The sequence below is a fragment of the Nycticebus coucang genome, chromosome 5 (assembly GCF_027406575.1).
Source record: "Nycticebus coucang isolate mNycCou1 chromosome 5, mNycCou1.pri, whole genome shotgun sequence".
Lineage (NCBI taxonomy): Eukaryota > Metazoa > Chordata > Mammalia > Primates > Lorisidae > Nycticebus > Nycticebus coucang.
In genome coordinates this window covers 38,473,607-38,495,866 of record NC_069784.1, presented here as the reverse complement: position 1 = coordinate 38,495,866, position 22,260 = coordinate 38,473,607, and the positions used below count along the sequence as shown (strand labels likewise).

General features: G+C 41.6%; 1 protein-coding gene and 1 non-coding gene across 3 annotated transcripts in view; both read right to left on the bottom strand.

The window, feature by feature from the left end:
• EEIG2 (EEIG family member 2) overlaps positions 1–22,260 on the bottom strand; it is a 77,943-nt gene that overhangs the window by 22,421 nt on the left and 33,262 nt on the right. For both annotated transcript variants that reach the window (XM_053591938.1, XM_053591939.1), the window contains exons 2-5: positions 10,596–10,716; positions 9,315–9,344; positions 4,737–4,853; positions 23–69 (exon numbers count right to left, since the gene is read on the bottom strand). In XM_053591938.1, the coding sequence (XP_053447913.1) occupies positions 23–69; positions 4,737–4,853; positions 9,315–9,344; positions 10,596–10,716 (315 nt within the window). The remainder of the gene's footprint in view (positions 1–22; positions 70–4,736; positions 4,854–9,314; positions 9,345–10,595; positions 10,717–22,260) is intronic.
• LOC128586856 (U4 spliceosomal RNA) lies at positions 128–271 on the bottom strand. Its single transcript, XR_008380318.1, has one exon. It is a non-coding gene; the product is annotated as a U4 spliceosomal RNA (small nuclear RNA).

Genomic DNA, 22,260 nt, shown 5'->3' with positions numbered 1-22,260 from the left:
CCATGTATTGAACAAAACTTACGTTTTAAAACATGGGTCACCAGACATCAGTTGCATACTGATCAAAACCTAAACATAAGAAGAAGAAATATCATGATTATAAAAGATTTTCTTTTTTTCCCCTCAATCTCCATAGAAATTGTCAAAAATTGCCCCCAGTGCTGACTATATTTCAAGTCATCATGGTGAGGTATTGGGAACAGTTTTTAATGAACAATAATCTTGCCTTGGCTAAATCTCACTGGCTATGACTCTCCCACAGTGCAAAGCTACAGGAGATGTCTTGAGAGCAGACACCACATTCTGCTAATCCACATTTCCTCCAATATCCTCTATTTAAATAGCATTAAAATTACAGCAAATAATCTACAAATTTTCCTTTAAGATATGTAGTCTAAATTTACTAGTCAATATAAACCCAAAGGACATAAATTCTGGCCATGAACACAGTGTATGTAGGACACCTACAATGTACACTGCATACATCTTCACCAATGGAAACGGAACATATTTTTAAATAATGTGTGTCTATACAATAAAGTAAATACATAGAATCTATATATAACATAGAAAGCTCTTGAAAAATTAATATTTAATAAAATTATTTTACATAAAATTTGAAAATGTAAGATAATGTTATGAATAATTTGGGTATCTACTAATATATAGCAAATGTATAAAATAGGTAGAAAGATTCATAATAGTCTTTCCTTTGGGAAAGACTCTGACTCTGATTGCGTCTGGGATGCTATACAAAAGATATTCAAATATCTTTGTATTTCTTTTCTTTTTGAGACAGAGTCTCAAGCTGTCACCCTGGGAAGAGTGCCATGGTGTCACAGCTCATAGCTCACAGCAACCTCAAACTCTTAAGCAATTCCTTGCCTCAGCCTCCCGGGAGTTGAGATTATGAGCAACTGCCACAATGCGTGGCTATTGTTTTTTTGTTGTTGCAGTTGTCATTGTTGTTTTAGCTGGCCCAGGCTAGGTTCGAACCCACCAGCCCTGGTGTATGTGGCAGGCACCATAACCACTGAGCTACGGGCGCCACCTATCTTTGTGTATCTTTTTTTTTTTTTTTGGACGGGGCTGGGTTTGAACCCGCCACCTCTGGCATATGGGACCAGCGCTCTCCTCCTTTGAGCCACAGGTGCTGCCCATATCTTTGTATATCTTAAAAAAAAAAAAAAAAAACTGAAGCAAATGAAAAAAAAAGCATTAAATTATTGTTAGATTGAGTTATATCCAATATTAAATTATCCCTTCATATAGATTAAATTATTTTTAACATTCAAAACCTTGTTGATTACAAAAAAGAAAAAAAAAGTCATAGGCTCGGTGTCCGTAGCACAGTGGTTTACGGCACCAGCCACATACACCGAAGCTGGTGGGTTCAAACCTGGCTAGGCCAGCTAAACAATGACAACTGCAACAAAACATAGCCGGGCATTGTGGTGGGCACCTGTAGTCCCAGCTACTTGGGAGGCCGAGGCAAGCGAATCACTTAAGCCCAAGAGTTTGAGGTTGCTGTGAGCTGTGATGACACAGTGAGACTCTGTCTCCAAAAAACAAAAAAAAAGTCATAATAATTCACTAGTAATAGTCCTTGGGTGTGTGGCTGTGCTAATCTAGTTTATCTGCCTTTACTCCCAGATTGCTGTGGTGGTTAAGGGTCTGATAATGTTTCCCTCCAATTTTCCATGTTGATGCTTCAAGGGATCCCTGATGGTGACTTCTAGGGTAAAAGTCTTCTGGCCTTTGTTACAGTTTTAGGTCAGGATTTAAAGTTGTTCTAACACTTTCTGAGATGCTGCTACCCTCTGGCTCAGTGATTTATCAACGGGTGTGCCCTGAGAAGATCTTAGGTGTGCCATGAAAAATTTTTAAATATCATTAATTAAATTGTTTTTGAAAGAAGTTCAAAGTAGGCGGCGCCTGTGACTCAGTGAGTAGGGCGCCAGCCCCATATGCTGAGGGTGGCGGGTTCAAACCCAGCCCCGGCCAAACTGCAACCAAAAAATAGCCGGGCGTTGTGGCGGGCGCCTGTAGTCCCAGCTGCTCGGGAGGCTGAGGCAAGAGAATCGCGTAAGCTCAAGGGTTAAGAGGTTGCTGTGAGCCGTGTGACGCCACGGCACTCTACCCGAGGGCGGTACAGTGAGACTCTGTCTCTACAAAAAAAAAAAAAAAAAGAAGTTCAAAGTACACTAAGTATATTCTCTTTTTTACCTTTTTTTTTGAGACAGACTACCGTTTAATAAGTAGTCATAGGACCTTTTTATGTTCTCATGGGAAAAATAAAGATAACAGTAATCATAACAAGATGAACATCAATCATGATTTAAGAGTTCATAGGTACCAAGCATAAGCTTAATGTTTCACATGCATTATTTCATTTAATCTTTAATACTCCTATGTGAGAGCAATACTTTCTTTTTTTGTTATTGTTGAGACAGAGTCTTACTCTGTCACCCTGGGTAGAGCGCTGTGGTGTCAGCCTAGCTCACAGCAACCTCAAACTCCTGGGCTTAAGAAATCCTCTTGCCTCAGTCTCCTGAGTAGCTGGGACTACAGATGCCCACCACAATGCCTGGCTGATTTTTCTAGTTTGAGTAGAGATAGGGTCTTGCTCTTGCTCAGGCTGGTCTCAAACTTCTGAGTTCCAGTGATCCACCCACCTTGGCCTCCCAGAGTGCTAGGATTACAGGCCTGAGCCATTGAATCCAGCTAAGGGTTGATTTCTGACAGGAAGAGGGACATGTCATCCATTGTAATAGGAGGGAAAAAGGATAATACACCCAGACAAACAGGTAAATTCTGTGGTGGAAAGATGAAGGAATTTAGTTTAATGGCTTCTGTTTTCTCAGCAAAGGATAAGACAAAGCCTTTAGCTGAGATCAAGAGCGGAGAAAGAAGGCATAAAATAGAATACCTAAATTTGAAAAGGAAGTTTAAAAAGAAAGCCGAGTACAATTGCTGGCAGTGAGCAGGAGTTCAGTAATTCCAGCCAGTGTGGTTGTGTGATCTCCAACAATGCTCAGCAAGTAGGAAGCAGACAGAACTGAATTCAATTAGCGCTGGGAATTACTCAGGGGAGAGCAATGGGGAGACAGGGAACCGGGCCGGCAGTATTATTAAGGGTGTGTGTGATAACCACGAAATCAAAGCCGGGTAAAGAGGGAAGTGGAGGCAAGTGGGGGCTAACGGATAGTGAGAAAGGGTAAGGTTAAAGATAGTTAAGTGAACAGTAGATCCAGAGGGCAGAAAATGTAACATAACTGGAGGATATTTGGAGCTGGTGAAGTTCCTGGGGTAAGAAAGTCTAGCGTGTGACCGTGGGAGTAGGAATTGAGATGAGGAGGAGGGCAGACATTGCTGGAGATCAGGGCTTTACGGAACTGAGAGCCGCAGGCACACGTAAGATCAGCCTTCAGGAGAGTCTGTAGAGGAGGGAGTCCACAAGGATAGCTCCCTGCACTGGTGGTGAGGCTGCCAAAAAACAACGACAGGAGAAGGGAAGTAGAAAGAAATTGTGAGAGAGAAGTGACTAGGTGGTCAAGAGCTGACAGACACCAGGACCGGAGAGGGCACACAAAACACACATCAATAATGAACGCCACTCACTCAATAAGACCCTGCCAGACACCAACAAGAACGCAGCTGTGTGACACTGACATATCAAGGTTATGAAACCTGACCAAGGTGGCAAGTTTTCAAACTTAGAAGTTTGGATGTTTGTGCCTTCCAAATCTCATGCTGAAATTTGATCCCCAGTGTTGGAGGTGGGGGCTAGCAGGACGTGCTTGGGTCACAGGGGCATCCCCCCAATGCCTGTGCCCTCCTTGTGGTAATGAGTGCACACTCCCTCTATTAGTTCCTGCAAGAGCTGATGTTCAAGAAGGCCTGATACTCCTTCTCTCTCTCGAGCTCCCTTCCTCTTGTGCTCCCCATCCCAGATGGCACATCTCCCCCTTTGCCTTCTACCAGGAGTGAAAACTCCCTGAACCCTCAGTGGAAGCACGTGCTGGTACTATGCTTCCTGTTCAGCCTGCAGAACTATGAGCCAAATAAACCTCTTTTCTTTACAAGTTACCCAGCCTCAGGTATTCCTTTTAGCAATACAAACAGACTAAGACAATAACTTACGATCATGGGATAACTTAACAAAAATACGGCAAAAGGTTTATCCAGTGAGTTTAACTAAGTATAAGGTATTTTACGACCATTTTCTCTACTGATGTTACTTACTGCTATCATCAACTCCATGAAGCATATCTTTTCTGATTACTAGAGCACACAGTTCCTGATGGAACTAGAAACAGTAGGGCAGATGCCCAGAAGTGGGTTCCACCTGCCACTTCACTAGTTACAAGAGAACCCAGTGACTTCTATGTACCCAGCAAAGTGACTCTGGAAATCACCTTCAGAGGGCTACAAACATTTTAATGTATTCAGTCCTTCATCATGCTCCTCACTCCCAATGAGTTGTTATGTTGTGGTCTGTGTATTCTTCTCTGACCTAAGAAAAATCCTTAGGCTCATAAAGGTGAACCCTTCTTACTTTCACTGCTTCTGTCATTTGGAAAGGTTTTTTTCCCCTAGGTGGTAAATATTTCACTGGTGTGGTCCACTTATGACCTCAGCATTGATTCACATCTTGTCCTTGACAGTACATATCTTTGCTTATTTACAGTCAGAAAATCTCATTTGTTGACATGTAAATCTTGAAACGTGCTTACTTTAAGAATGGAATTATCCTGTCTTGTATTTTTGGTATCATAGCCTTCCAGTAAACAGCGACGAGTGGTGTTCCCTGATCCAGCAAACTCTGCCAAGTTTAGATCTGCAAAGCCCAGCTATGAAAAGAAAGATAATTATATTAATAGAATATCTAGTAGGCTTCTATCATATTCTCCTTAAAAATGAACATTCAATCCGTGCCCTAGACAGGTTTTCACAAACTTCAGTTATTTGCAATTTTTGTCATCTTAGTACGTATTCTGTTATCTGTTTTACATGTGTCTTTAAATCGCTTCACTTTTTATAAAAATGTATTACCTATTCTACTATTATCTTTTTTTCTTTTTGAGACAGTTTCACTGTGTCACCCTCGGTAGAGTGCCATGGCATCACAGCTCACAGCAATCTCCCACTCTTGGGCTTAAGTGATTCTCTTGCCAGTCCCAAGTAGCTTGCCACAGTGCCCAGCTATTTTTGTTGTTGTTGCAGTTGTCATTGTTGTTTAGCTGGCCCAGGCGGGTTACGAACCTGCCAGCCTCGGTGTATGTGGCTGGCATCAACCACTGTGCTATGGGCATGAGCTTATTCTACTATTATCTTAAGCAACAAGATCTTTGAAATCATAGACAAGATGTACTGAATATATTTTTTTCTGTATTCACTGAAATAAATATATTATTACTAAAGTAAACATCATGCATATCAAACAAATAAAATCACAGAAGTAGCAGTGGTATTTACAACACACTCTGTCATGATCACTTGCAGACACATATAGAAGAATGATCAGATTTCCTCTTTCTATCCTTGTTCTGGCTCTATGCTGAGTTAACCTCTGGTGCCTGCAGATAGTTGCAGGTTAAGTTTTCGCTCTCTCTGTGTGAGAACTGGATTAAGACAAATCACATACTTTCATTGCGATAGGCCCCTTCTCTTTCACCACCTTTTCCATTTGCCTTATTGATTACCTTGGAGCTAAATCTCTTTATGGAACCTACTTCTTCTCTTCCCCAGAACTCTGCCTCACACCAATCCTCCCCTCTGCTAGCAGAAGTTCTGGTAAAACCTGTTTCTCCCCCTTCTTTCTACCCAGGTTTGGTCCCCATTTTCCGTAGCTACCAAAAGTTGCCCTATAATCTTCCCTATGACGTTGCTCAGTCCTGATTCTCATTTCCAAGTGGTAAAACAAACAAACCCTCTTATATCATTACTTTCGAACAAACTAAGTCTACCTCATATGATTAAGTATGTACAGTCTTCTAGTAACAAAACATGAATTGAGCTTGCAATTAATTAAGCACATCTCTGTAATAAAAATTACACATTTCAAACACTGCTGTGATTTTAAGTTGTTCACTTTAAGGCTTTATTTATTTATTTTTTTGAGACAGTCTCACTTTGTCACCCTGGTAGAGTGTTGTGGAGTCAGCCCACAGCTACCTCAGAACTCCTGCACTCAAGTGATTCTTTTGCCTCAACCTTCTGAGTAGCTGATACATAGGCACCCACCACAATGCCTAGACATTTTTAGAGACGGGGTCTTGCTCTGGCTCAGGCTGGTCTCGAACCCGTGAGCTCAGGCGATCCACCTGCCTCAGCCTTCCAGAGTGCCAGGATTACAGGAATGAGCCAATGTGCCTGGCCTACTTTAAGGCTTTAAAATACACAGTGGCTGGCATCAACCACTGTGCTGTGTGTTTGATGTGTCTTTAAATTGCTTCACTTTTTATAAAAATGTATTACCTATTCTACTGGGCACTCTGGCATTCAAGATGAAGATTTTAATTGCAGGTGGAGCATTATTTTAGTAGCTTTTAGCTAGCATAAAAAGAATGAAGAATAAAAAACACAGAGAGCAGCTAAAGGGCCACAAGCTGCAAATGCAATAGGTCAGACACACATTAAGCTACAGATAACATATACCTAATTTTCACATGGTTACTCCAGTCTTTTGCCTCTTTTAGAGGGATAGCAGATTAGCAAAAAAAGCCTGGATACATCCAGGGCAAAGCCACCTCCAGCTGGGCATGTGATCACACATTACTGACACACTTCGCACATTATCCCTTCTCTGTGAACTGCCAATGTCTTTTTCCCATCCTCTATCTGAGGATGACTTTGCTTCCTATTTCACTCCGAACATAAAAGCAATCAGCAGAGCACTTGCACAAGCTCCTAGTGCCAGCTACCTCCACTCACCGACTTGTACCTTCAGTCGTTAATGATACATGAGTTGAGAGGGAAAGTGGGGGAAGAAATACCTGTGCGGCAGGGAAAACATTAAGTCCCAAGGCAAAGAGGCTAAAATAACACTGGATCCCCTAAAAAGTTCATGAGGACAGGTCTGACGCCTAAAGATGAGTGTATGAGCATGTGTGTGTGCGTGAGTGTGTGTGTGTGCACAGAGAAACGGAAGAGAAGGGGAACCAAGATGGGTCTTACCTCCCGGGTTAAGAAATTTTCATTTTACTTTATGAGCAACGAATAGCTGCTGAAAGACCAAAAGTGGGGGAATGATGGGAACATGTTTTAATCTTAGAAAGAGTACTCTGGCAATACCAGGGAGGAGGGAGGGAGAAGAACAAAAGCCAGGGAGAAGAGTTGGACGGCTAAGGCAGACTGTCGATAAGTAAGAAACGATGAAGGCGTAACCTAAGGCAGGGGCCCTGGGAATGGAGAAAAGGGACAATTTTAAGAGCTTTTTATTTTTATTTATTTTTTTATTTAATCTTTTTTGAGACAAAGTTTCTCTCTGTTGCCTCTGGCTAAGAGTGCTGTGGTGCCATAGCTCTCAGCAACCCCAAACTCTTGGGCTCCAGAGATCTTCCTGCCTCAGCTTTCCAAGTAACTGGGACTACACGTACCTGCCACAACACCTGGTTAGCTTTTCTATTTTTAGTAGAGACGGGGTCTCACTCTAGCTCAGGCTGCTCTTGAACTCCTGAGCTCAAGTGATTCACCTGCCTTGGCCTTCCAGAGTGCTAGGATTACAGGCTTGAGTCTTCAAGAGCTCTTTAAAAGGGAAGAACCAAAAGGATCTGTCAACTGCAGAAGACCTTGTCTGCCTGCCCCACATTCAGCACCTTGCCACTCCTTGCCAGCAAAGTCTGATTTTACTCAGGTGTCCCCTCTCAGTTCATCTGTGAGTCCAAGGAAGATTACCCAACCCTTACATCATTGCTAAACTGTGATCAGTCTAAGCTAATAAGGCAGTCCATTCTCCATTCTCTTGCCAACAATTGGTTTAGTGGTAGGCATATAATCTAGGAAATCCTCTGAGCCATGGAGGAAAAGTTTTCTCACTGAAAAATCAGTACTAGGGGGCAGTGCCTATGGCTCAAAGGAGTAGGGCACCAGTCCCATATGCTGGAGGTGGTGGGTTCAAATCCAGCCCCAGCCAAAAACTGCAAAAAAAAAAAAAAAAAGCAGTACTACATGGACAAAGGCACCTGGATTTTGTCATATGTGAACCTGGTGACGGAAACTGGAGCAGCCAGCCATCCGGTGTCCATGAAGGAAGCCAGCCAAGAACAAAGTCACTACATAGAGACTGGAAGAATGGACAGAGAAAAATGATACGGGTTCTTGACGATGTTCTCCAGTCAGTGGATGAACCAATTTTGGAGCGGCTCTATCTCACATCGATTTAGTTTTGTGACACTACAAAAAATTTCTAGTTGGAGCTGGCTTTCTGTTACCTGTAGTAAAAAGCATCCTGACATTGCAACCAGCTAGGTTTAGGGAGTTAGGTAGATTTTGGTGGTTAAAATTAGCATACAGACTCTTGGATCAGATGACTGGACTGATAGAGATGCCATTCACAGAGACTGGAATTAATTACTAATTCTTCTATTCAAGGTAAAAAGGTGAGCACATTCATTAGTAATTTCATACAGCTAGTAAAAGTGACAGAGTACAGGAGTGATCATGTATGTACAGAGTGCTCAGAGAGCACAGAAGAGGCTGCTCTTCCATTCCATAGGCCTGGGAATGGTTCCTGGGTGAGCACCATATGAATTACCAACTGCTGTGACTGAACACAAACCTGAGGTCATCCTCTAGCGGAGAAGCCGGAAGTGAAGAGTAACATCCCACAATCAGCATTTAGAAAGAATATGCCTATACTTTATTGTTGGATCCAAATGTTTTTTTTTTTTTTTTGAGACAAGGTCTCACTATGTCACCCTGGGTAGAGTGCCGTGGCATCACGGCTCACAGCAACCTCCAACTCCTGGGCTTAAGCGATTCTCTTGCCTCAGCCTCCCAAGTAGCTGGGACCACAGACGCCTGCCACAATGCCTGGCTATTTTTTTTTTTTTTTTGGTTGCAGCCATCATTGTTGTTTGGTGGGCCCGGGCTGGATTTGAACCCGCCAGCTCCGGTGTATGTGGCTGGCGCCTTAGCCGCTTGAGCCACAGGCACCCAGCCGGGTCCAAATGTTTTATCTCCAAATTGTTTTATTTGAAAAGAGCCAAACTTGAATAGCAATTAGAACAGTAAACCATTTTATTTTTAAACCTACAAACAGCAATAAGCAATATTATACATTCCGAAAGAGTTAAAAAACATCTACTTACCTTTGCATAAGCTTTTCCACCTTTTAATTCCTGCCAAAGATAGAAGACAGTATAAGGATATCACATAATTAAACATTTAAAATTATATGTAATATGTCAAGTAATTTTGAAGCAGATATTTAAATGCTTGCAAATATCATTGCAGTAAAATTCTGATGATCTTAATTTTGGGTCCTACTCCTTTAGAATGATCTTTTCCTAGATCTTTATATGGGTGCCTCCTTTCCATATGTTACCCTTCAGAGAAGTCTTCACTGAATCCTGCCCCAGTTTCTAAAATAAAATCTCTTTTTTCCAAGCTATTCTCCATTACCTCATTGTATTTTATGCCTAAGATATATCATTATCTGAATTAGCCTTACTTGGTTACATGTTTACATTAACCGTCTGTCTTTCCTACTGCTCCTCCCCCAACTCTAACCAGAAGTACAATCTTGAGGGTAGAAACTCATTCTGGTTGGCCATTCTCCCAGCAACTAGAATAGTACCTGAAAACACGGCCTTGGAATGAGAAAAATCTGTGTTAAAGTCCCTATATCACCATTTATTAGCTATGTAAATTTGGGCAAGTAATTTAACCTCTCTGAGTGTGGCTTTTCTGAAAATGAAGAAAGTAATACCTAATTTTGGGGGTATTATTAGGTATGATATATATAAAGTTCCCAGAGCAATGAGTAACAAAAAATAGGAATTTTGACCAGGTGTGGTGGCTCATACCTATAATCTTAGCACTTTGGGAGGTAGAGGTGGGTAGATTGCTTGAGCTCAGGAGTTCTAGATCACCCTGAACAAGAGCAAGACCCTGTCTCTACTAAAAATAGAAAAACTAGTGGGACGTTGTGGCAGGCGCCTGTAGTCCCCAGCTACTCGGGAGGCTGAGGTAAGAGGATCACTCAAACCCAAGAGTTTGAGGTTGCTGTGAGCTGTCACACTATGGCACTCACCTCAGGATGACAGAGTGAGACTCTGTCTCAGAAAAAGGGATTTACTGAATGGTAGAATATGGACCTATACAGTCCCCAAACTAATACAAATAAGGTTAATACTTATATGTGTAATGAAAATGAAATGAAGGTTCTTGAATAATATTTTAATTTATAACTTTAGACTCTTTATCATATTTGCCATGGTAATTTAAGTTCTGCTGCAAGTGTGACATAAAAATTGCGTATGTCCTAATCACTCTAACGATAAAGATAAAGTGGAGCTAAATAAAGTGAGTCACTGACTATGGAACTAATTTTTGTTTCTGAAAGGGGAAATAACAGTCTAATTTTGTACCTTCCTCACAGACACTCTGTAGATACAAGGATCCAGGATGCCTGTGGTGGCACTTGCACTCATTTTGCACATAAATGAGAACTTCTTTCTCCAGCGAACACAGTTTGCTTGTACCACCTCCCTGAGGGAAAGAAAAAAAAAAGCCAAATTAATTAACTGTTACCAAAAGACATGTTAAAAGCACACCTATGCCTTCACTCAAGTCTATAATACCAACATGATATATTAAAAGCCAGTATTTAGGCTGGGCGCAGTGGCTCATGTCTGTAATCCCAGCACTCTGGGAGGCCAGATGCTCTCTACTAAAAATAGAAAAACTATCCAGGTGTTGTGGCAGGTGCCTGTAGTCCCAGCTACTTGGGAGGCTGAGGCAAGAGGAATACTTGAACCCAGAAGTTTGACGTTGCTGTGAGCTATGATGACGCCACGGCACTCTACCCAGGGTGACAGTGAGACTCTGTCTCAAAAAAATAAATAAAATAAAGAAATAAATAAATGCCAGTATTTATAAACAGTGGAACAGGATGGAAAGAAATTTCTAACAATGTTATCTGAAAATCTTCGGAAGGTTTTCATTATCCAGAGGAAAGTGAAAAAAAGTGAATTTACTTAGCAATTCAATCAATATAAATCGAGGCTTCACTCTTCATCCAACACACAATGAATGTTTATGTGTTAGGCACATGGTAGATGTTTAAAATACAAAAATGAGGACAGAGTTCCTAACCTCCTAGGGCTTGTGTTTATAGTTAATGCGAGAGGCAGAAATATAAACAAATACTTATTCTAGGTACAAACAAATACTCACTCAAAGATGAACTATTACAGTTTTATTACAGCACCACAGAATAGGAGCTATCATTTACTGAGCATTTGCCTCATGCTATTTCATCTCCTAACAACCCTCTGAGGTCGCTGTCTTCTTACTCACTTTATAGATGAGGAACATGAAGTACAAGGTGAGAAGCTAACTCAAGGTCATTTATGCAGGAAGCAGCAGAACTGGCGCTCAAACCAGGCCTGTCTGACTCCAAAGCCCATCTCCCCACAAACGGAAATCTGTATCTTTCCAGCAGCCTTGTTCTTGCAAGTTTCTAGGGCTTTTGTACCTGCTGTTCTCCTTGCTATTCTGTGTAGGTAGAGGGGACACAGCCTTAATTATTTCTCTAACACAGGAAGAAAAGAAAGATGACAGGGCGGCACCTGTGGCTCAGTCGGTAAGGCGCCGGCCCCATATACCGAGGGTGGCAGGTTCAAACCCAGCCCCGGCCAAACTGACACCAAAAAATAGCTGGGCGTTGTGGCGGGTGCCTGTAGTCCCAGCTACTCGGGAGGCTGAGGCAAGAGAATCGCTTAAGCCCAGGAGTTGGAGGTTGCTGTGAGCTGTGTGATGCCACGGCACTCTACCGAGGGCCATAAAGTGAGACTCTGTCTCTACAAAAAAAAAAAAAAAGAAAGATGACAGGTGAAAGTAAAGAGAAAGTTAGAGAACGAAAAGGAGAAAAGCAAGCAAGCCCAGGCTCAATAGCCTGGAGTTTCTTAAAGCTTGTAAGTCACTTCTATGGAGTGATAGGAACTGAGGAGTTAGTTGAAAATTTAGATAAAAGCTTAAAGACAGAAAAACTGGTGTGGTGAATGTAACAATTGGTTTGTAGTTGCCTCAGTGAATAAGATAAATTTATATTAGGATCAGTTTGGTTTTAGCAATTTCTCTATCAATACACAAAAATCCAAGAAGAGGAATTACAAAAAACAAATGTAATTTAAAAACCAAGCATAAGTTTGAATGTGGTATATGTGTGTGGGCGTATGCATCTACACAGACACACAATAGGAGAGGACAGCAGGCATGGTATCCCGGGTTTCACTATGGTAACTCTGGCCATTTAACTTTTTTTTTTTTTTTTTTAAAGGGTCTCACTCTATCACCCTGGTTAGAGTACACCTCACACTCCTAGGCTCAAGCATTCCTCCCTCTCAGCCTCCTCAGTAGCTTGGACTACAGGGACCTGCCATGATGCCTGGCTAATGTTTCTATTTTTAGTAGAGATGGGGTCTCTCTCTTGCTCATACTCATCTTGGAAGGAACTCTTAAGTGATTTAATGAATTATGATATGAAGTGTATGAGTATATATTCATAGGAAAGTTTCCTTTGAAGTCCAGGAGAGGTGCAATTTATTGGTACAGGATAGGTCTAGGGGTGCCCTGTCAGGCAACCTGAGGAATCCCCTACAAGCAAGGCAGCAGCTAACACACACACTCAAAAACAAGTGCATTTTTAGAAAATTAGTGAATAGAAATAAGAAAAAAAGTAAAACCACATTAAAAAAAAATTGTTGGTTCTCTGCCAACATCTCTTAGCTTCAAGATTTGCTAGAGGCCTCAGTTGTGGTCTCTGGAGCTCCCCCAAAGGGCATGCAGATAGATTCACTGATGGGCTGGACCCTTCAAGGGTACGGTGAGCTTCAAGGAACTTGGTTACTCCAGTTACTGAGACCACTGACTTACAATCAGGAAAAGGAACTTGGTTACTCCTGTCACTGAGACAACGAATTTATAATCAGGAATCAAGAAACAACACTTAAAATAAAACTATTTTACTTTTCTTATAAAATTATATGTAAACTTCTAGTTAAAGATAGTAGGTGGAGGGTATGTGTTAACCTCTGCTTCCTCCCCAAAACCTATTAACTTAAAAAAAGTAAAGGCATTAACTCAGAAAGACAAAGAGAACTGGGGAGAGAACTGGAGAGTAATGGCCAAGAACAGGTAGATCAGTGAAGATTGACTTAGCATACTGAAGAAATCTGAACCTTATGCTGGTGACAGTGAAAGCCAAGAGCGGGAACTGTAAATTGGTCTTGAAGTAGAGTGATGGACAGACAAAAGGCAGAAGCACTGACTGACAACTGTTTCAGAAATAGGCTGCACATCTCTCCCCGACTTCTGCAGAAGGCTGAGATTTATTCTCTTGACAAGGTAAAAGAGAGACTCTAGACTGCCTGACTTGAGGATAGGTATTAGAAAGAGCACAATGGCATGCCTGCAGGGGAGGGTAATGAGAGATGACTTAGCCCGCACGGGGTGGGGGGTGGGGGGCTCACGCCTATAATCCTGAGGCAGGTGGACTGCTTGTGTTTAGGAGTTTGAGACCAGCCTGAACAAGAGTGAAACCCTGTCTTTACTTAAAAGAAAAAAAAAAAAAAAAGAAAGAAAAAAAAAAAATTAGCCAGGTGTGCTCATCCGCAGTCCCAGCTACTTTGGAGGCTGAGGCAAGAGGATCACTTGAGCCCAGGAGTTTGAAGTTGCTGTGAGCTGTGATGCCATCACTCTACCCAGGGCAACAGAGTGATACTGTCAAGTGAGGGAGAGGGTGAGGGAGGAAGGACGACTTAGTGCCAGACTTCCATCCTTCCCTTAACCTGGCTTCTTACCACCCTAGAACTAGGCATCTGTTCTTCAAGATGTGGGGAGAATATTCTCTGGAGAATCCAACCAGCCTCAAAGAAAAAAATCAGTAAGATGGATACTGAGGGCTCCTAACAAAACAGACCAGCTAGCTCAATCTAGAGTAAAAATCTCAGATGACAACCACAGTCCACATGCAAAAAGTTTTTAATCAACTTTTGGTGCCTCAGTTAAAATAAAGTAAGTCTCTTTCTTTCCTTTTTTTTTTAAGACAGAGACTCACTTTGTTGCTCTGCGCTGGAGTGCCATGGCCTTATAGCCTAGCTGGCAGCAATCTCAAACTCTTGAGCTCAAGCGATCTTTCTGCCTCAGCCTCCAGAGTAGCTGAGCCTACAAGCATCCACCACAACACCTGGCTAATTTTTTCTATTTTTTTTGAGACAGTGTTCTTACTCTAACTCAGAAAGCTCTGGAACTCCTGAACTCCTGAACTCAATCTGCCTACCTTGGTTTCCCAGAGTGCTAGGATTATAGGTGTGAGCCACTGTGCCAGGCCAAGAAAAGTCTCTTAATATGAAAGGCAGAGACCAAAATGAATTAAAAAAAAAAAAGCAACTTGAACAAAACTGAACCTAGGTTGGAAGAAAGAAAAAAATTCTGAGAGAAATAAAAAAGGAAATTACATCCACCATACAGGAATAGGATGCTATTTAAAAAGAGAACATACAGGCAACTAAGAAGTACTCGTGGAAATCAAAGTTACTGGGCTTGATACTTTGTCATTCCAGACCTGCTGGATCCCACCTTTCTGTGGCTTAAGAGGCTGGTCTGAGGAACTCCACCCCAGGCTCTCTTGCCCTCTACCTCTGATTGTGTAAAAGCACAAACACTAGCAGGATGAAGGGAAGGAGGAGAGAGAAGTCGATGAATTTATTTATTATTCTGGCTTCATCCCTGTTATGTGAAAAATAAGTCGGCGGTTGGGGACTGCAGTTTTCCACACATGCCTATAGCACTTAAGACTCTAAACTATGTGCATTTATGACTTCATGAAAATAAAAACAAAACTGGGCGGCGCCTGTGGCTCAGTGAGTAGGGTGCCAGCCCCATATGCCGAGGGTGGTGGGTTCAAACCCAGCCCCAGCCAAACTGCAACAAAAAAATAGCCGGGCGTTGTGGCGGGCGCCTGTAGTCCCAGCTGCTCGGGAGGCTGAGGCAAGAGAATTGCATAAGCCCAAGAGTTAGAGGTTGCTGTGAGCTGTGTGACGCCATGGCACTCTACCAAGGGCGGTACAGTGAGACTCTGTCCAAAACTGACAAATTAAAAAACATGGCCAAGAACTGAATAATCTGAAAATGGGAAAAGTATGTAACAGTACATGTCATTTTCCCTCATTATTTATATACACCATTGAGAACTTTCTTTATTAACAAATATATGAAAATTGGTATCTTAAAATGTTATTGAGCCAAGTTATGCTAGGAATTATGTCATAATTCCCATCCCCTAGGCCTTAAAATTTAGTACAAAGCCCTAAAACCTTGTAGTATACTCATCACTTTTCATTTGTTGGAGAAATAACTAATTCTATGGAGATACTAATTGTAAAAATACATCTTAGATTTTTGTCTAGTTTAAAATGCTGTTACTTGGCTCCAAATCCTAGCACTTTGGTAGGCCAAGGCAGGAGGATCACTTGAAGCCAAGGAGTTCAAGACCAGCCTGGACAACACAGTGAGATCCTCTATGTAAAAAGAATTTTAGATGGAGAGTGTAAAAAGAATTTTAGATGGAGAGACAAGATGGCTGACTGAAGCCAGCTTTCCACAGAGGCTCCCATCTAGAAGGAAAGTTAAAGGACAGAAATTTAGCAAGTAACCTGGTGGATTAGAGCTGCACCAAGAGAGAAGGTTGAAGAATGCACATCAACCCCATTGAGGCGAGCTGTGACCCCAAGGATACAAACAAAAAGTACAAAATCCATCACCAAGCGGACAGGAGTCCCGTACCCCATGAGAACGGCTCGGAGTGCCCCACAAACGAACAAGCAGAGTTCAAAGGTCCTCCCACTACACTCCATGGGAGAGACCCTCTAAAAACTGGACCTACCTCCCCTACCAGGGTGCCACGGCATTCTCCTGCCAGGCATAAAACTGTGTAAAACTGTATATATTCTCTACCTGCAATTCTGAGCTCCCAGCACTCCCCTCCACTCTCACTCTGAGGTCTGGAGGCCTGTTCCCCAGGAGTCCAGATTCTTGGGTGATTTCTTGAGAGGTGTGAACAGGGCCAAGACTGCAGCTGGTCATTGGTGATTCTGCGGCACTGGAGTGAGGAGAGGACGTGTTGGCTCAAAGGGAACCATGCCGCCAGAGCGGTGGTGCCCACAGGCGCAGAGCAACAACCATTTTTGGCAACAACGGGACTCACTCCCGGATATTCCAAAGCCACACCCCCATCTCCCTGGGCAACCAGAGGAGGCTGGACATCTTCTCAGGTAGCAAGCACTGTGGAACAGATCTGGGACGGAAATGCAGGCCCTGTGAGTAAAGGGTTTTCCTGAGGCGCTAATGGCCTGGGTGGAGCCCGGGGACTAGAAAACGCATGCGGGCAGAGCCAGGAAATTCCCAGGGTGGGGCTGACCCAGAGGACTGCTTTACTGAGCCTAAGACGCACCCGGCCCTCAGGGGATTGTCAGCCTATAGACAAAGGAAGGCAGGAGGCTAGAACTGACAGCTAACCGAATACAAACCTGCAGGAGCAAAGACAGGGCCTGAGGCGCAGGTTCTGGGAACTCAAAACAGCTTTGCTTCTACAGAAGAATTCAGCAGGGACAGAAACAAATTCCTGCAAAGTTGTTCTGTTCTGTCAGTAACATCAATCAGGGGTGGGGCTGGAACTGAGTGAACACCCACCAGCCTCCATCAAGTGCCCGAGGTTGTCAGGCCTCACCTCCCCCTGCTGGATAGAGGCAGAGAACAACGGCCTGGCTGCGCAGATATAGATTTCCTTGTGATTCAGGCAGGCGCGAACCCCTAGAGTATCTGCTCACTAGAGGCAACTGGGTCACAGCCCTGCGGGGCTATCAGTGACTGGGTGTGACAGAGAGGCAAGCTGGGGAAGGAGGCATCAACCTTCCCAGACTAATCTATTTGCTGGGTGGGTCCTCCTGACTTCACGGAGCACCGGAGCAAGTCATATCTGAGTTGTCACCAGATCCCTGCAATCCAGTTGCCAGAGACCTTTTAAACTCTCCCACCCAAGACAGGTGCTGACTGAGACAACTGATTTGGACCTATTGAACTGAGCCAAATGCCCGAGGACTATTCAAGTGATGCCCTGGGTGTGTGGTTGTAGGAAGGTTTGACTTTCCTTTTTCAATTGTTGCCTGTGGGGGACGGGGTGACCTAATTGCTAGTATTTCTCCACAGCTGACACTTCAACCTAGAGTAACTGTTTCACTAGGGTTGAACAGAGACCAGCTGAAAACAAGACAGAACCACTTAGCCCTACCACACCAAACAGGTCCCAAGTTTCTCGGGCCGTAGCACTGTACAGGTCCTCGACAAAGCTCCAGGGTAAAAATCAAACAGTGTAAAATAATCATGGGGCGGAATCAGCAGAAATACTTTGGTAACATGAATAACCAGAATAGATCAACGCCCCCAAGGAAAGATATGGCAGATGTAACTGAAGATCCCATTCATAAACTGCTTGCCGAGATGTCAGAAATCAAATTCAGAATTTGGATTGCAAACAAGATTAATAGAGTGGAGGAAAATTTGGAATTAGAAATTTGAGGAGCAATTCAAAAGTCGGAATTAGAAATTTGAGGAGAAATTCAAAAGTTGTCTCAAGAATTTAACGAATTTAAAGACAAACCACCAAAGATTTTGATGCACTGAAGCAGAATTTGCAGCCCTCAAAGATCTGAAAATTACAGTAGAATCCCTCAGTAACAGAATGGAGCAAGCAGAAGAAAGGATTTCTGACACTGAAGACAAAGCTTTTGAACGCTCCCAAACACTCAAAGAAAAGAGAAATGGAGAGCAAAAACGGATCATTCTCTCAGAGAGCTCTGGGATAATTCGAAGAAGGCTAATATCCGCCTCAATGGAATCCCTGAAAGTGATGAAGTGGCCTCGCAAGGCATAGAGGACCTTCTCCATGAAATTATGAAAGAGAATTTTCCAGACATGCCAAGAGATTCTGAAATTCAGATAGCAGACAGTTTCAGAACTCCAGCACGACTCAATCCAAATAAGACATCCCCCAGGCGTATCATAATTAACTTCACTAAAGTTAATATGAAGGAGAAAATTCTGAAAGCAGCCAGACACAAGAAATCCACTACCTACAAAGGGAAGAATATTAGAATGACTGCAGATCTCTCTGCTGAAATTTTTCAAGCCAGAAGAGGGTGGTCATCGACTTTTAATCTCCTAAAGCAAAATAACTTTCAACCCCGGATCCTGTATCCAGCTAAACTGAGTTTCATTTATGATGGAGAAATTAAATACTTTAATGGCATTCATATGTTGAAGAAATTTGCCATAACCAAACCAGCTTTTCAGGATATTCTCAGACCTATCCTCCATAATGACCAGCCCAATCTTCTACCACAAAAGTAAACTCACTCAGAAACTTTTGATCAAACTCCAACTTCCACAGTGGTGAAAGCATTAAAAATGTCCACTGGACTTTTGAAAAACTTGATACTCAAAATTTTACCAGACTTATCAATATTCTCCATCAATGTGAACAGCTTAAACTGTCCTCTAAAGAGGCACAGGTTAGCTGACTGGATACAAAAAATCAGGCCAGATATTTGCTGCATACAAGAGTCACATCTTACCTTAAAAGATAAATATAGACTCAGGGTGAAAGGATGGTCGTCCATATTTCAGGCAAATGGTAATCAGAAAAAAATCAGGTGTTGCAATTCTATTTGCAGACACAATAGGCTTTAAAACAACAAAAGTAAGGAAGGATAAGAATGGTTACTTCATATTTGTTAAGGGTAATACTCAATACGATGAGATTTCAATTATTAATATTTATGCACCCAACCAGAATGCGCCTCAATTTATAAGAGAAACTCTACCAGACATGAGCAATTTGATTTCCTCCAGCTCCATAATAGTCAGAGATTTCAACACTCCTTTGGCAGTGTTGGAACGATCCTCCAATAAGAAGCTGAGCAGGGCAGCGCCTTTGGCTCAAAGGGGTAGGGCGCTGGCCCCATATGCTGGAGGTGGCAGGTTCAAACCCAGCCCTGGACAAAAACCACAAAGAAGATAAAAAAGAAAGAAGAGAATAAAGACTAGATGGGACAGATGTGAAACAAATAGCAACATGACAGATTTAATCATATAAATGTAAATGGAATAAACAACACTATTTAAAAAAAAAAAAAGAAGCTAAGCAAAGAAATTTTGGTTTAAACCTAACCATCCAACATTTGGATTTAGCAGACATCTACAGAACATTTCATTGCAACAAAACTGAATACACATACTTCTCATCAGCCCACGGAACATACTCCAAAATTGATCACATCTTAGGTCACAAGTCTAACCTCAGTAAATTTAAAGGAATAGAAATTATTCCTTGCATCTTCTCGGACCACCATGGAATAAAAGTTGAACTCAGTAACAACAGGAATCTGTATACTCATACAAAAACATGGAAGTTAAATAACCTTATGCTGAATGATAGCTGGGTCAAAGATGAGATTAAGAAGGAAACCACCAAATTTTTGGAACAAAATGACAATGAAGACACGAATTATCAGAACCACTGGGATACCTCAAAGGCAGTCCTAAGAGGGAAATTTATAGCACTGCAAGCCTTCCTCAAGAGAACGGAAAGAGAGGAAGTTAACAACTTAATGGGACATCTCAAGCAACTGGAAAAGAAGAACATTCCAACCCCAAAACCAGTAGAAGAAAAGAAAGAACCAAAATTAGAGCAGAATTAGATGAAATTGAAAACAAAAGTATTATACAACAGATCAATAAATCAAAAAGTTGGTTTTTTGAAAAGGTCAATAAAATAGATAAACCTTTGGCTAACATAACCAGGAAAAAAAGTGTAAAACCTCTAATCTCATCAATCAGAAACAACAAAGATGAAATAACAACAGACTCCTCAGAAATTCAAAAAATCCTTAATGAATATTACAAGAAACTTTATTCTCAGAAATATGAAAATCTGAAGGAAATTGACCAATACTTGGAAGCACATCACCTTCCAAGAGTTAGCCAGTATCAAATGGAAATGTTCAACAGGCCAATTATCAAGTTCTGAAATAGCATCAACCATACAAAATCTCCCTAAAAAGAAAAGCCTGGGACCAGATGGCTTCACATCAGAATTCTACCAAACCTTTAAAGAGGAACTAGTACCTGTATTACTCAACCTGTTCCAAAATGTAGAAAAAGAAGGAAGACTACCCAACACGTTCTGTGAAGCAAATATCACCCTGATCCCCAAACCAGGAAAAGACCCAACAAGAAAAGAAAATTATAGACCGATATCACTAATGAATATAGATGCAAAAATATTCAACAAGATCCTAACAAACAGAATCCAGCAACACATCAAACAAATTATACATCATGACCAAGTTGGTTTTATCCCAGGGTCTCAAGGCTGGTTCAATATATGTAAATCTATAAATATAATTCAGCACATAAACAAATTAAAAAACAAAGACCATATGATTGTCTCAACTGATGCAGAAAAAGCTTTTGATAATATCCAGCATCACTTCATGATCAGAACACTTAAGAAAAATGGTATAGAAGGGACATTTCTTAAACTGAGAGAGGCCATCTACAGCAAACCCACAGCCAATATTGTATTGAATGGAGTTAAATTGAAATCACTTCTACTCAGATCAGGAACCAGACAAGGCTGCCCATTGTCTCCACTGCTCTTTAACATTGTAATGGAAGTTTTAGCCATCGCAATTAGGGAAGAAAAGGCGATCAAGGGTATCCATATAGGGTCAGAAGAGATCAAACTTTCACTGCTCACAGATGATATGATTGTATATCTCGAAAACACCAGGGATTCTACTACAAAACTATTAGAAGTGATCAAGGAATACAGCAGCATCTCAGGTTACAAAATCAACATTCATAAATCGGTAGCCTTTATATATACCAACAATAGTCAAGCTGAAAAAACAGTTAAGGACACTATTCCATTCACAGTAGTGTCAAAGAAGATGAAATATTTGGGAGTTTATCTAACAAAGGACGTGAAAGATCTCTATAAAGAGAACTATGAAACTCTAAGAAAAGAAGTAGCTGAAAATGTTAACAAATGGAAAAACATACCATGCTCATGGCTAAGAAGAATCAACATTGTTAAAATGTCCATACTACCCAAAGCAATATACAATTTTAATGTAATCCCTATTAAAGGTCTACTGTCATGCTTTAAAGATCTTGAAAAAATAATACTTCATTTTCTATGGAATCAGAAAAAAACCTCAAATAGCCAAGACATTACTCAGAAATAAAAACAAAGCAGGAGAAATCACGCTACCAGACCTGAGATTGTACTATAAATAGATAGTGATCAAAACAGCATGGTACTGGCACAAAAACAGAGAAGTAGATGTCTGGAACAGAATAGAGAACCAAGAGATGAACCCAGCTACTTACAGTTATTTGATCTTTGACAAGCCAATTAAAAACATTCAGTGGGGGAAAAGATTCCCTATTTAACAAATGATGCTGGGTGAACTGGCTGGCAACCTGTAGAAGGCTGAAACTGGACTCACACCTCTCACCATTAACTAAGATAGAGTTTCTCTGGATTAAAGATTTAAACTTAAGACATGAAACTATAAAAACACTAGAAGAGAGTGCAGGGAAAACCCTTGAAGAAATCGGTCTGGCCCAGAGTTTTATAAGGAGGACCCCCCAGGCAATTGAAGCAGCTTCAAAAATACACTACTTGGACTTGATCAAACTAAAAAGCTTCTGCACAGCCAAGAACACAGTAAGTAAAGGGAGCAGACAGCCCTCAGAATGGGACAAGATATTTGAAGGTTATGTCTCCGACAAAGGTTTAATAACCAGAATCCACAGAGAACTCAAACATATAAGCAAGAAAAGAACAAGTGATCCCATCGCAGGTTGGGCAAGGGACTTGAAGAGAAACTTCTTTGAAGAAGACAGGCGCATGGCCTACAGACATATGAAAAAATGCTCATCATCTTTAATCATCAGAGAAATGCA